Source organism: Amblyomma maculatum, chromosome 4, assembly GCF_055883805.1.
Source record: "Amblyomma maculatum isolate TAMU_Amacu chromosome 4, ASM5588380v1, whole genome shotgun sequence".
Taxonomy (NCBI): Eukaryota; Metazoa; Arthropoda; class Arachnida; order Ixodida; family Ixodidae; genus Amblyomma; species Amblyomma maculatum.
The window spans coordinates 54,050,489-54,064,343 of record NC_139347.1 but is presented as its reverse complement, the minus strand read 5'-3'; the positions used below and the strand labels follow the sequence as shown (position 1 = coordinate 54,064,343).

The following is a 13,855-nucleotide window of genomic DNA, read 5'->3' as shown; positions in this document are numbered from 1 at the left end:
TAGTAGTGGTTTAAGACTTTGCAATACCTGGTATCAAAGACAGCAGCTCTGGGTGCCTGTGAGATGGCATCCAATGACACCAGAGCAGCATAGCACATTTCAATGCTAGTGACAAGACGAGAGAAGTCTGTGGATTTCATAAATATTTTTTTAATGCCTCCAATGAAAAAGGGTTTCCCAGAACACTGGGCAGTACTTCTTTCCGACAGAAAGAAACAAACACGGGAATCTGGAGCATTAAAATAACGCTAAAACTATGTGCCTTGCACGTTTAAAAAATGATAAAAACTGGTGATGAAATGAGGTTCATTTACAATGTTTTTTTGGTTTTTCAGGCTTATGAGTTTTTTTTACATTTTTTACATATTATACATTTTTTTTACAATGTACTCTCTTGTAGAACATAAAACTGGACAACAGAGAGGACACACATACACCGGACATATGAGAGACGTGGGCTCTCCCCTACCATTTAGCATAAGTGGGCTAGAGTTGCACCAGGCTTGTAGAAAAAAAAATATATAAAGGACAGTTAACAGACGTGCCTTTCAATCTGTACACTGCAACCGATTTCCAGACTGCTTTGGCTATCTAAGAATTTTCTCTGCGACATGGGAAACTCTTCATGAGTGCCATACAACATCTACCGAAATGAACAAAAACATTCAGTGAACACATTTGACACAGCAAAGTACTACGCTGCTTCCTGACATGCTTATTGCTCCACTTGGTGGACATGGGGTGATGTAATGTGGTAGTAGAATGTAGGGTATGGCCCCAGTGCAGGCTATTATTTGCCAATTTTATCACTTTTTAAATGCAGCATCATTATGGTGACCTTTCTCAAAATTTACCGGCCCACTGGCAGGCTGGGGAGAAGGATAAGGGGGCTCACAAAGCCCAGGCAAAATGGTTTAAAAATGTCTCGGTTAGACAACACAAAACTAACGTGGACAACACACATTTGTTCCGCGTAAAGTACACTTGTTTTCCGTAACTTTAAAATCTAGCACCGCTTAAAAACTTCTGCATTCCAAGATCACTGCCTGTCGCATGATGGTGATAATGCTCAAGATAAAAAAACTTTACTTCAGCAGCAACCAATTGTACATGTAACGAAATATAAAAGTCTAACAGAAAAGAAAAAAAAAATGCACAAAGCTGCAACTTAGGAGTGACACATACAGACCTACATCCCAAAGGCCTGGCCACACTTACGACAGGTAAATTAACCACAGTCGCTAGAATGGGCACAAGAAAAATAAACTATCAATAACAGTTTTGTGGCATGCGACTAGACCATATCCTGCTGCAAGTACTACACATAACACTGTGGCGGTGCTTTTCGTTGCAATAACCGGCCCGGGCTAAAAACAAGAAAAAAAAAAAGTATAATAATGGACTAGGCGGTGTGAGGCGGGAAAATGTTTCTTGGGCTGGCCCTTGCTTCTCTCCTTTGCTTCGTCTCTTTTTGTATGCTTGCTCCTGGTTGATGGATTCTTCCCACGTCAACTGAAGCGGTTTCTTCTTTACATAGCGCGGACGGGAAAGCCAGGCATGCTGATGCCACCCTGGCCCTGGTGCATGCCACACGAGACGCTGGCTGCTGCTGCCGATGCACTTTCGTCCCCATACAGCCTCTTTATGCTGTCGTAGATGTCTTCAATGTCTGTTGTCTCCATCTGCACATAAGGGAGTTGAAGTCAGCGCACACACTTGCAGGCACTAAAAGCACACATACACACACCACCAGACCATAGTTTAGGCTGAAACTCTAATGAGAAGCATTTGTTATACTATTGTGCCTTTCCAAAGTCAAATTACTAACAAAATGTAGGCCAGAACATCAAAGATAATTGTGCTGATTTTGCTTTTCTGTCAACTCAAACTGCAAGTAGTACGGAGTTGCATAAGGTTTGCCTTCTGGGCTGGAGATTTTTTCCCACAAATGATGGAATGAGGGTGCTATGTACAAATAAAAGTTCACGGTACTCTCCCTGCCAGCAGGTCATCACAATTTCATATAGCCACACCAGTGGCGATGCACAACAACAACTAGTGCACTGGTCTCTGCATGGCACTGAAGGACAAAGACAGCTGTTGACACCAGTAGTGCACTACACTGGTCACCTCTTTCTCAAATTTGAAGAGTGTAGCCTTAGACATTTTTTCAGTCATCAGGTACGGGCTGCAAGGTGAGCGAGAGCTACCTTGCAGCCTTTCTTCTAGACAAGGGTGGTTGCAGAGGTCAGTGTACAGGCATCAGTGCACAGTCACTGGTGGGGACTACACAGAAATGCAACACACTCGTGGAGTAGAGGATACAAATTTCACTTTAATTCGAACACTGTTCCATCACCTGTCATACTGATTTGAATGTAACACTTTTTTTTCTTTATTTTGTACTCTACTGCCACCTTTGAACTTCAAGGTTGCTGAAGATCAAATTAAATGAAGTTAGAATTAAGGGCATTGCTTATATTGATAGAACCAAACTATCCCTTCGAATAAATATGAAGCTCAGATTAGTAAGACTAACAGAAGTGAAATGCCACTCCTTGCTATACAAGTAAATATGTATTACTGAATAACTGAATCATCATCCTTTACCTCGGAGAACATTTTTGCAGGTTAGATGGTGCATTACTGGAATTGATTTACACCGCAGACAGACAAACACAGGAATCTCGAGCTGTAATAGAACTAGTTGTACGCCTTCACTTCGTGTGATGTCGGGATATCAGTTGCTTTGATTTCTTCCTCAATTTTTTGCCTTTCCGTTTTATCGATATGAGCAGCTGCTGAATATAAGCGACTGAGTTGTTAGTTTGCGCTCAGTCATACCACTTGGTTCCTTTCTGTATCTGCCTGTCTGTGTTGTAAACCTGTTTACTCCTTTACCATTCGTGCCAGCAAAAACTACTCTAACATTAGGATTGCGATCGCATTATATTTGGGTAACTAAAGGGATACAATAGTGCTATAAGCCAGGTGAAACCCAAGCCTTCGCTGCACTCCAAGGACAGAATGTGAGTATATATTTCTGTGAGGAACCTGCAGGAATTTGTATATGAGCATTGTTTGCAACAGTGGAAAAATTAAAGCAGTGTAACACACCAGAACAACATATGTGCCACCTAGAGACATTGGCAATGGAGCTCTGACAGCAATGAACTTGTGAGCATATTTTGTTGCCACTCTTTTCAAATTTATAATGCTGGTAATGACATTCAGTGACAGTGGAGCTTTGTTTAAATTTTGCACATTTAGTTGCCTTCTTATTTGTGCAATAAAAAATGCCCCATTAGCAGTGATTTTCCTGCATGCAATCCACCGTGCACATTTTCTAGACTGCTTTAAAAAAAAAAAAAAAAACACCTAATGCCACCACATGGTACTACGGAAAAGGTGGGGTGGGACGGTGGCAGGCATTTATTTTGAACTTTTTCCTAGCTTATAAGAAGCCCATTTTCTGCAAAAGTAGTTTCTTTCTCATTAGAAAATAACACCCCATCAACTTCATGGGCCAAATACACTGTCTTTGGTGTGGGTTAATGAGTGCCCATTTTTCTGGCCCAAGAGTTAGGACAGTGGCTTCACTAACGAGCTGCCTTCACTGCCACTAAAGTTGAATTTGCATTCTGCAGTAGGCTAGCACGTACCCTTCTTTTCGATGGCTTGTGCGCATTTTGGGAGTCAGAGTGCCGGTGCTTTCGTGACACAGCTGTGCGTGCTTTGGCAAAGATGCAGGCCAGCTCTTCTCGGCAGCGGATGACATCACTGTTGTCAACCTGCGCGAAAGCATTGAGGACAATTCAGATTGGTCAAAGCAAGTCAAGCAAGGCTGCAATATGGCAGCATTTCACTACCACATTTCAGCAGGAAATTGAAACGAACAGAACAAAAACAATTAAGTTGCATCCCACGTGTCTCAGTGAGGAAAAAAAATGGTTCTCTTTATGATAGCCACAAAGTTGCCCACTTAGTATGAACGAGCTCGTACATTAAAAAGAAAACTGCTCAACTTGCTCTTGCTACTATAGGACTTCCTAGACTACTGAGATACTTCTATTGGTTAAATGCAGTCACGGCAGCTCAGTTTAATATGATGGTTTGGTTTATGGTGTTTAACGTCTGGAAGCAACTCAGGCTATGCATGTGCTACAGTATAAAATGCACTTGCAGTAGCCCCTTAGCCATGAGATGAACGAGTGCTATATAGCACAGCTTACGTAATACATAACCACCACAGCAGCAAAAGAAGCATTAACTTATAGAATTTTATTTGTGAACATTCTGGGTTTGGTCCGATGCCTTAATGGATTTCACGCTCGTTGAACTCAAGATCATGTGTTCAAATCCCAGTTGTGGCAACAGCATATCAGTGAGAAGCTCGTATGGAAGTGCACTTCCACAAATTTTACAGAAGCAATGAATATCAGTGCAGACATGTAATTATGCAGAATTTTAAAATTAAACCTTAGCTCTGTCCAATATTTGGGTGCAATCAAGGTAACAAATACGCGCAAATGGATATGCAACCGTGTCTTCACAAACCGACACACACTATTCTTCCATGATAGAAAGCAGTCCACTCGTGAAGCTTTCCTGGTAGCTTAAATAAAAAGCTACCAAATTTTAAAAAATTCAATGCCTTTGCCTTTTTGGTACAATCGAATTTCGAACACTGAATTCATTTACTGATCAGCGGAGTAACACACATGCCGCGTACCACTACCCATAGTTAGCGCCAGTTTTTTTTTTTAATCTGCATCCTACTACAGCCGTGTCGACCCTATCCATCATCAATATCATCATCAGCTCTGCTATTTCCACTGCACAGCAGAGGCCTCTTCCTCGAAGTAACCTTTGTCCTCTACAAGCTATGGCTGCTTGGTTGCCGCAAATTTTCTGATCTCATCGCCTCACATGACTGCTCTGTTGCCCCTTGCTAGGTTTGCCTTGTGGTAAACACTTGGGAGAAAATTCTAGCAAACTGAAAAATAAAAAAATAAAATAGGGCTAACGTGCAAGGAACACAAACTCAAACACAGTCTAATTTTTGTTCCGAGTAAAATTCAATAGCTTGGCTTTATGTGGCTTGGTTGACATTTGCCTGACAGCAAGAGATAGTATTTGTTGCTATGAAACCTAGAGTTAAAAATAGAACATTTCTGACCCTAGACTAATCAAACTTGCTACGCTAACCATGACAAAAAGTGACCGACTCAGTGGCTGCTGGCTGCAAGTAGACAATGATGGAATCTAGCACCCCCCCCCCCCCCCCCCCCCATAAATCATCACAAAAAAAAATAAAAAAAATAAAAGAGCAGAGTTTGCAAGTGCAACATGAAAATGGCCATGTGCTGACATAGCCCTGTATTTCATTTTTTCAGCCTCTTATGACCTATAGAGGCTCCATTCCGAGTGAAAGCAGTTTGTTTTGGTAATCAAGTATGCGACAGGTTGAGACGCACCTGTGCCAGCCTCTGCAGGGCAATGGTGATGACGAACCAGTTGGGAGTCCACATCTCCAACTCGAGGCTGAGCACGGCCAGCGCAAGGGTGGAGGGCCGGGTGGCCACCAGGGAGGCCTGGTCCAAACATATCTGCAGCTTGGTCTCCAGGAGTGGTCCCAGGGCTGCCAACTGCTGCTCCGATCGGTCCGGCAGAAGCAGGCTCCGGTTCAACACCAACAGGGCATAGAACTGCACAGAGGTTTACACCGAGTTAGGCATTCGTGCAGAGTAGCTGGCCACATGTTCAATTTCCTATCCGACTTCTCTGCCTTTCCCTGCAATAAGCCCACCAATCAACAGAGCAAGTGTGGGATTGGTGATGCGGCATCTCTCACATCGAGCGGCACTCGCATGGCCATGTAACATTCTGACGCAAGCCAGAAGTGTCTGAAACAGAGGCGAAGGGCATGTATTTTTTTTTTTTTTTCCATGGCACCACCGCTTTCTTTCTACAACGTCATCACACAGCCGCCCTCTTCCATGGCGTCACGCTGTTGCTAAGGTGCGCAATGATGTCAGCGGTGGCAGTCATCATGACAATCACGTTGGCGTGATGTCACCATGGGTGCAACCTTTTTTTTGACAAGTTTCTTGAAAATTTTTTCTTAATTATCGTTTATTGATAAATTTAATGTTAAAGAAGCACTTTTTAACCTATTCCAGCCCTTTATCCATCTTGTTTGTGGCTTTCTGCCACAATTTCGATGACTTCTGCACAATTCCGACGTCGCTACCGATTTGTATGTCCATATACTATGTGCACGTCTAAAGCTATTTCGATGTCGAATTGACTTTTGAAGCGAAAAGCTTCACTAGGCTAGTCAACTCTAGTCTCGCGTGTGCTCCATCGTTAGAAACACATATAAAGCCCTGCTTTAACCAAGCTGTATGAATGTGCCTTAGCGGCCTATAGGGGTATTGTGAATGCAAGGGTCCTGGCAGGCTGAGTCTGACATAACCGTCCCATGTGAAACAAGAGACCCAAGTTGGCAGCTCCTGCCAGGGGACCACAGTCATGGACACGAACATGGTACACAGCGACAAGCGGTTAGACCTGGCGTAGTATTGCTTTCGCAATAAAAGCCACAGCTGCACATGTGCAAACCACGTGACATCATAGAAGAGGCGCAGGTGGTCGGAGCCGCCGCAACCGCTGCCGCGACTCCGCCGGTTGACCTTTAGCCGGTGCCGCGCGCTTTCACCGGGCTGTGTTTATGTCTATACAGAAGTGCAACGGTGATGATGATGTGGAATCGGAATAAAGTTTAATCTTATGTGATGTACGGCTGTAATCAAAGTTTCACCGTGATGATAAGCCATGGAATATCTATAAGGTGCAATCATGAACAACAAGGTAAACCACAACTACGCCAAGGAACCACAACCTAAGCCATGGCATCGCCGAAGCTTTTCGCTTCTGATATCTAGGCTTAACCAAGCTAAGCCACCACCAATTTTTTGCCTCTAATTGCTCCAAATCCACCGAATTTGGCATACTGCGATATTTTGTCATCCTCTACCTCAATCATCCTTCACTCTTAATTCTTTACTGAACGACATAAGGCCTGCAGATACATTTTGCGTCCATTTCCATCTGATGCGAAACCGCAAACATAGTAAATAAAGTAAGGCTTTTGCCTTAATAATGGATATTTGTATACTTCCAGTTTGCAATGCCAAAATACATACAGGATGCATATTCCTTTGAGCATCACCACACTGACATGACGCATGAATATAATGACATTTAACACTGGCACTATACAGTTACTACCAGCTAGGAAAGGTAACAATGAAGCAATGCAAAAGAAAGCTTTCAGAGAGGCCAAATCAGGTAAAACCCACCCTGATATATGCTTGAGATATGAATGCAAAAAAAAAAAAAAAAAAAAAAATAATAATAAAGTAAGCTCCTAGCAGCCTACTCCAATATGAATAAAGATAGCAGTGACTGCATTCACTCCATTCAGGTTTATCTATGCACTTGAACACAAAGCAACGCTAGCAGACTTCGCCAGACTGAAACAAAGCTTCTACTCTGATGCTGAAAGAAACCCTACAAACCAAACCAAACCAAAGCAAACATCTTATGTTCATTCACACAGAACAAATATTTACCCCATGCAGGAAGTCGAGAGGTGTGGCTCGACAAAGGTCCCATCTGAGTTTCTTGAGAATCAAAGCCTCCATGCGGGTAATCTCAGATACACTGAAGATGCAGTCACAGTTCTTTATCAGATCCTTGATATGTGGAACCATCTGCAATGTGAAAGGAAAACTTCAGCCAACACTGTCCAAGTGGTCTTCTTAAAATGGTCACCAAAGAGACAACAGTGAGGATGACAAAAGTCAAAATTGTTTCAGTGCTCACCTCATCTTCCTCGATGATCTTGGACGCTAAGTAGAAGCACGAAATAGCAATACATTTCAGGTACTTGGGTTGTGCCTATGGAAAGATAAAACATTGTAGGTCAGTTATATATACCTGGCATGATATACTACACAGACCCAAAATGAATCTTTCTGCAGCACAAAACTATTCAAAAGTATATACTTTGTAGCAGGACTGAAATCATGGTGGTCTATGTGTTCTATTTTTAATGCTACAGAAACCAGAATAAAGATCTCTTTTTGCACTTCTGGTGGTTTAGCCCTAATGCAAAATAAGGTACCTAATCTATATTTAATCCAATGGGTTTTATCACAAGGTAAAGGTTATGCCAGCAATAATAACAAGTAGGCCCTAGAAGCAATGTCGTCCGCCAATTACGTGCTCTACTCCAGCATGTGGCAATAGTGATGGTCAATGAAAAAGGCACCACTAAATAGCAAAATACCGCAATGAATATGGCTAGGCACTCACCCTAACCAAGCGAAGGAACTCATCCATGAGTGTGACCGAGAGAAAGAGGGTCTCAGGATTGAACTTCAGGTACCGATTGAGAACAGTCAGCCATTTTACAGTGTGGTTCCTCTGAACAGATGTGATCTCTTCCCCCTGAAACAACAGCCATCATAAAATACAGTGTCCTTAAAATAGCAAAGGTAGAAGAAAAATAAATTAAAAAAAAAAGGTGGCGGCTGATACAGACACAAAAGCCAGCACAGCAAACCTCAGACACTCCTGCTGTTTCAGATTAGATAGTGCAAAGGACTAGAGTGTGCATCTGTGCCAGGATATTATTCCAGCACTGAAGGGTGTGTGCGTGTCAAAGTCACCTTCAGACTGACCTGTGAGGCATAGGTGCTGGGCCGCCAGTGAAGCCGCTCCTTCCTGAGGTACTGCTGCACCAGGGCGATGGTAGAGTCGGCAGTGAGTCCGGCCTGGATCGACATGGCAGCTACACTGGCGGCAAAATGCACCCGCTTCAAACTGTTGGAGAGAAGAACAATACAAGGTGAATACTCGAAGCAAAGCCTCCTGCAACAAATACAAGCCAAGCATTTTTTTTTTTTTTTTTAATCAGCGGCGGCGCCTTCAACTCAAAGCGAGTGATACTAGGCAGATAACACTTCGTATCGTTCGAAACACACCTCTTTCCGCAAAAGAAATTAGAGAAAAGAGCGCTCGTAAGACCACTACAATTTTCATAAAGCGCGACGGGCTTCGAGCCCCAGCCACAGTTAACTACCTGGGTACCGTCCATAGGGGCACCTCCACAGAAGGCAAGTAAAACTAATAAAGGAGACAAGCGTAGGCCGAATGAGAAATCACTGGGTGTGTCCACGCCCGCTAGTAACAAGGAGCTGTCCGAAGCTGCCTGGCCACAGCGCATCGCCAAGGATTCCGACAAGGTGAAATGACGTTGCGTCAGACAGCCTGGCGCAGGTGTTGGGCCTTCCCGCGGCGCGATGGCGCACGAAAAGTAGCTCATAAAAAGGCTGAAATTTCAACCTTGAGCAATGGAACTTTTTAAATTATTTAGGTGAACACAGGTTCCTCAAACAAAATTCAGAGGTGATGCTGAAGATTAGCCACACAGACTAGAGCATTTTTCAACTAGTGCAACTTTAGAAGATCGACTCGATAGAGCTCTTCCGAACTGTCGGAGAATAGACCGCTTCAAATTCAAGGATAGCAAGGCCCGACTTTGTCCTCTGCCTAGAGACAAAACCGAAAAGGGTCCAAACTAGCCACACCCACTTGTTTTAAGGGATGTACACAGTTATGATGCGGTGGCACGATACTCGCCGTTTGTGCACAAAACCGGCTCTCAGTTGACCAGGTATAGTCAGACAATAGAATAGACAATAAATGCACACAGTGCATTGCGGAAGAGGATTATGTTTCTAGGCGGTGATAAAAGCGATAGCAAGCATAGGTTCAGACGGATTACTGACGGGATGATAAAAAATTCACCTGCCTAGCTTTCCTCGGCTCAGCGCGACAGGAAAGCAAAGCGGATGGGTCAGTGTCAAGCAGCAGCTGCAAATACAGTGAGCTGTTCTCAAAGGAGAGTGCATTATAATTTGTACGGAACAAGTGTGATCAGTCCTGCAGTACGATCAATCGTAAGGTCAAAAAGGGCATTATACCTACTTGTTTCGCACTTTATAGCTGCAAAAAATGCAAATGCACAGTACAGAGAATCTCATGAGCATTGTTCAGCGCACCAAAACATTATTCGACCTCGAAGGCTTAAATTGCAAGCGACGGAATCTCTTCAAGGCGACCTAAAACAAAAGTGACGGTCAGAGAGAAGCTCGCAGACGAACATCAATTTACCTCGGACTGTTGTCGAGCCAAACTTGTCTTCCCGACCAGCATATGTTCGATGATGGCGTATAAGCACAAATAATTTGTAAACAAATCCAACTGGCTAAAAGAAGCGAGACATAACTATAATACAGCAGCGCAACGAAGAAATCGTCAGATGACTGCCCGTTGGTAAACAGCTGAGAAGGTGAGGCGATTAATTGTATCAAAGCGCGAAAGCTTATTTAAAATTAACGTTGAATCTAAAAACGTAATAAAATAATTCAATTAAAACTTAACCTGAAGATTCAAACAGTACATATATTTTATGTGATACAATGCTGTGGTAAAAATAAATGAGCGGAGGTTGGAGAACTACTTTTGGACGCGCCTGAAGACCTCTCTAAAGCGCATCGCGGCGGCGCTCTACGTGTATTTATTTTTCTTTCTCTTGTGTCGTCACAGTGACGTCAATGAGCCGAGGGCGAATCTCGACGCTCGCGTAGCTGGTCGGGTATGCGGAGACCGACTGGCAACGGTCGGCGCTCGGCGCTTCGCGAAAATTCTCGCTCATAAAAGGAATAAGCCTACCGGCATAGCTATAGATGGAGCAGCATAATACGTTGCAAAAGGCTATTTTCCCCCAAGTTAGCTAGCTTACAGCAATGCTGAAATGTCGCCTGTGCTGCTGCAGTTTCACGCAATGCTTATGACGCCGTTGCAAAGACTCGTTGGAACGAAGACGTCAAGAGATGTAGCGAAAACAAACAAAAAAGAAGGTACGTGACTAATCGACGACCATAAGGGTGACGACCTGCGCATCCTTGATGCGACAGCAGATGGATTATGCTAATATAAAACTCTCGGTTTCGCCACATGAAAATTAAAATGTATCTTGATCGATTGCACAGTTAAGTAAAAATTAAAAAAAAAAAAGGAAGATGCTCGAGTTGACGACGTCCTTTGTAAAAACGGTCTGAAGAAGACGCGCTTCCATAAAAGTCTGAGCAAATTTTCTGTGGTACTACACAGTACTCATTGCGTAGTTTTCGAGCACATTCTCTGAAATTAAAACCTTCAGGATAATTCTATGCTGCGCTGCGTTTCCCAAAGCACCATACCGAATGCGCGTAAGCTGCATATATGAATACGTTATTCCAATTTACTATATAGCAACAGAGGATATCACCGGTATGCGACAGGTGACGATATGTTACTTTACAAATTTGCATGCGAAAATATACTCAAACTACACTGAGATAGGAGATAACGAAACGCGTACATGGCGATATATAAGACCGCACCCGCCTATCAATGCAGAAATCAATTACTATTTCTTTAGCTGGCATACGAATTAGGTCATGACACCATAACATCTTGTCAGGCTTAGTTTCACCACGTCTGATAGCCCTAGCGCGCACCAGAACTATTTTTCAGGGGGAGGCTGAAAAAAAAAAAAAAAAAGAAAAGAAATAGGCGATAAAAGGGCCGAAAGGAGCGTGGAGGGGGAATTCAACGCTCAGAAAATTTCGGGGGTGTTCCATCTTCAGAGCACTCCCACAATCTACGACTGCTGCTAGCGCGCGTGGCACCGCGTAGGTGGACGAATTTGCTACCTTATTGGCTTTCTTTCACACGTTCTTCGCCTCCTCTCGCGTTGCACTTCTCGGCGTATCGTGTCATTTTTCTCGATTTCTTTTTTCTGTTATGGGTGCGTTTTCCTTATCCTTTGGGTAATTTCTGGGTGTGCAGTACAGGCAACAGTGCTCTTCGTTCCTTTCACTCTCTTGTGACTATATATTTAGCCATATTATTAGCCCACTTTATCAAAAAAAGAAAGAAAAAAAAAAACACATGAATCGCATTTTTATTTTTTTAGCATCGAAGAAACCTTCGACGTGTAGGTTTCCCTCATCGCAATAGAACACTGAAAAAGCGGAAGCCTCTTCGAGGTTCTCATGTGTGTGTGTGTGTGTGTGTGTGTGTGTGTGTGTGTGTGTGTGTGTGTGTGTGTGTGTGTGTGTGTGTGTGTGTGTGTGTGTGTGTGTGTGTGTGTGTGTGTGTGTGTGTGTGTGTGTGTGTGTGTGTGTGTGTGTGTGTGTGTGTGTGTGTGTGTGTGTGTGTGTGTGTGTGTGTGTGTGTGTGTGTGTGTGTGTGTGTGTGTGTGTGTGTGTGTGTGTGTGTGTGTTTCTCTCTCTCTCTCTCGTTCGCACGGCTTTCGAACTGCAGCACTTTCGTGGAAACCTAAAATAAGACTGGGGCTGGACTACGTCAGCGCGTTGAAAACAGCAGTCTTCGATCCTTTTCATACATGGCGCCCAGTATGGGTCAAAGAGAGGCAAATTAAAAACAACACAGCCAACTTTTACCGAGATGTCGACACTGTGCAGGCTTGACTGCGAAAACTACGGACGGAGCGCCAGCTTCGGCGGCCTCGGCTGCCGCGTTGCCCGCTTTCAACTGCGCGGCAGCCCGGAAGCAAGGCGCTTCCGCGAACCAGACTGCATTGCGCGGTCGCTTTGTCCGTCGTCGCGTTTTGCAGGGAGGTGGAGAGAAAAGAGCGAGACTGCGGGGCGAGCCCCGATATTTCCTTTTCTCTCTCTCTCTCTCTCTGCGCGCGTGAGGATGAGGCCAATGAGGTGATGGCCCAAGGCCAACCAATACGCTAAGTGGCCTTGAAACAAGCGGCTCACCAGCCGCCATTGCAGTCGAGGCTACGGAGCATGCGGGTGCGTTTGTGTGTGCATGCGCCCCTGCTCAGCGGCTCGCTGTCCTCCGAGTCAGCAGCACCATTAGTACCGTGCAGCGCGAGGATTGCAGTGGGTCCAATAAACGCACGTTTCACATCGAATCGCACTCAACCGAAGGGTTGCTGCTTAGGCTTGTCGGTGAAGCATTTGTTATGAAATCGAGTACTGCGAGGGAGGTATTAAAGTGATGCATATTTTGATGCGCACAGCTAGCGCTTCAGAGATGTGTAAAAAGAAAGAAAAGCAGTCCCGTGTGTCTCGTTCTATTCTGCGCAGTTTACATAACATTTTCAGCATTAATGAGGTACGGCAACGGTCATTCCTGCTTGATTCAAGTGCACTACTACTTTGGTGAGGTAGAAATTCGCAAATACCTTCTTCGCGCGCTGTCCGGAAAGCGGATGCAATTGTTATGCTGGCCGTAAAGAGGTCTGGGGCGCTCTTGCGAGCGCGCTTGGCCTCTGCAGCGCTGCGCACAACTTCAAGTACTCGAATGTAACGAGACGTAGCAGCGCTGAAAAGAACACGCCGCTACCACGTGCGCGTATGCGCAACACTTCGGCGTGGGACTCTCTCGCGCGATTCGCGGCTGGCGAGAAGCGGTTCGAAGGTGAGAGAGAGAGTGCTCGACGCTGGCTGTAAAGTGCTCGGCACGGCGTCGCTGTGTCTGGATGCACTCTGAGCTACTCTGAGCTAGGGAGCAGCACTGCCTATCTTGTTCTTTGCGGACCAAAAGGTCTTCAGCAAAAGAGCACGCGAAGCGATCAGTCATCTGCAACTTCTGTCACATTCTTGCGTGTCCCACCGGTGCCTCCATTCTTTCTGGCGCTGCGGTGTTCGATTGCTTACAACTAAACGATGGAAAGCGGCGTAAGAAACACTCGCGCCTC

The 13,855-nt window shown here is 44.5% G+C and overlaps 1 protein-coding gene across 2 annotated transcripts in view; it reads right to left on the bottom strand.

Annotated features, from left to right (window-relative positions):
• Window positions 1-130: 130 nt before the first annotated feature.
• LOC146191058 (cyclin-I-like) overlaps window positions 131-13,855 on the bottom strand; it is a 24,588-nt gene continuing 10,863 nt past the window's right edge. The window contains exons 1-8 of one of the 2 annotated variants that reach the window (XM_084601500.1): window positions 10,246-10,591; window positions 8,751-8,892; window positions 8,383-8,517; window positions 7,891-7,965; window positions 7,638-7,778; window positions 5,478-5,708; window positions 3,663-3,791; window positions 131-1,682 (exon numbers count right to left, since the gene is read on the bottom strand). In XM_084601500.1, the coding sequence (XP_084457626.1) occupies window positions 1,530-1,682; window positions 3,663-3,791; window positions 5,478-5,708; window positions 7,638-7,778; window positions 7,891-7,965; window positions 8,383-8,517; window positions 8,751-8,855 (969 nt within the window). In that variant the 5' untranslated portion in view covers window positions 8,856-8,892; window positions 10,246-10,591 and the 3' untranslated portion in view covers window positions 131-1,529. Of the gene's footprint in view, window positions 1,683-3,662; window positions 3,792-5,477; window positions 5,709-7,637; window positions 7,779-7,890; window positions 7,966-8,382; window positions 8,518-8,750; window positions 8,893-10,245; window positions 10,592-13,855 lie in introns of those variants that run through there. The other variant, XM_084601499.1, reaches the window with a different exon arrangement.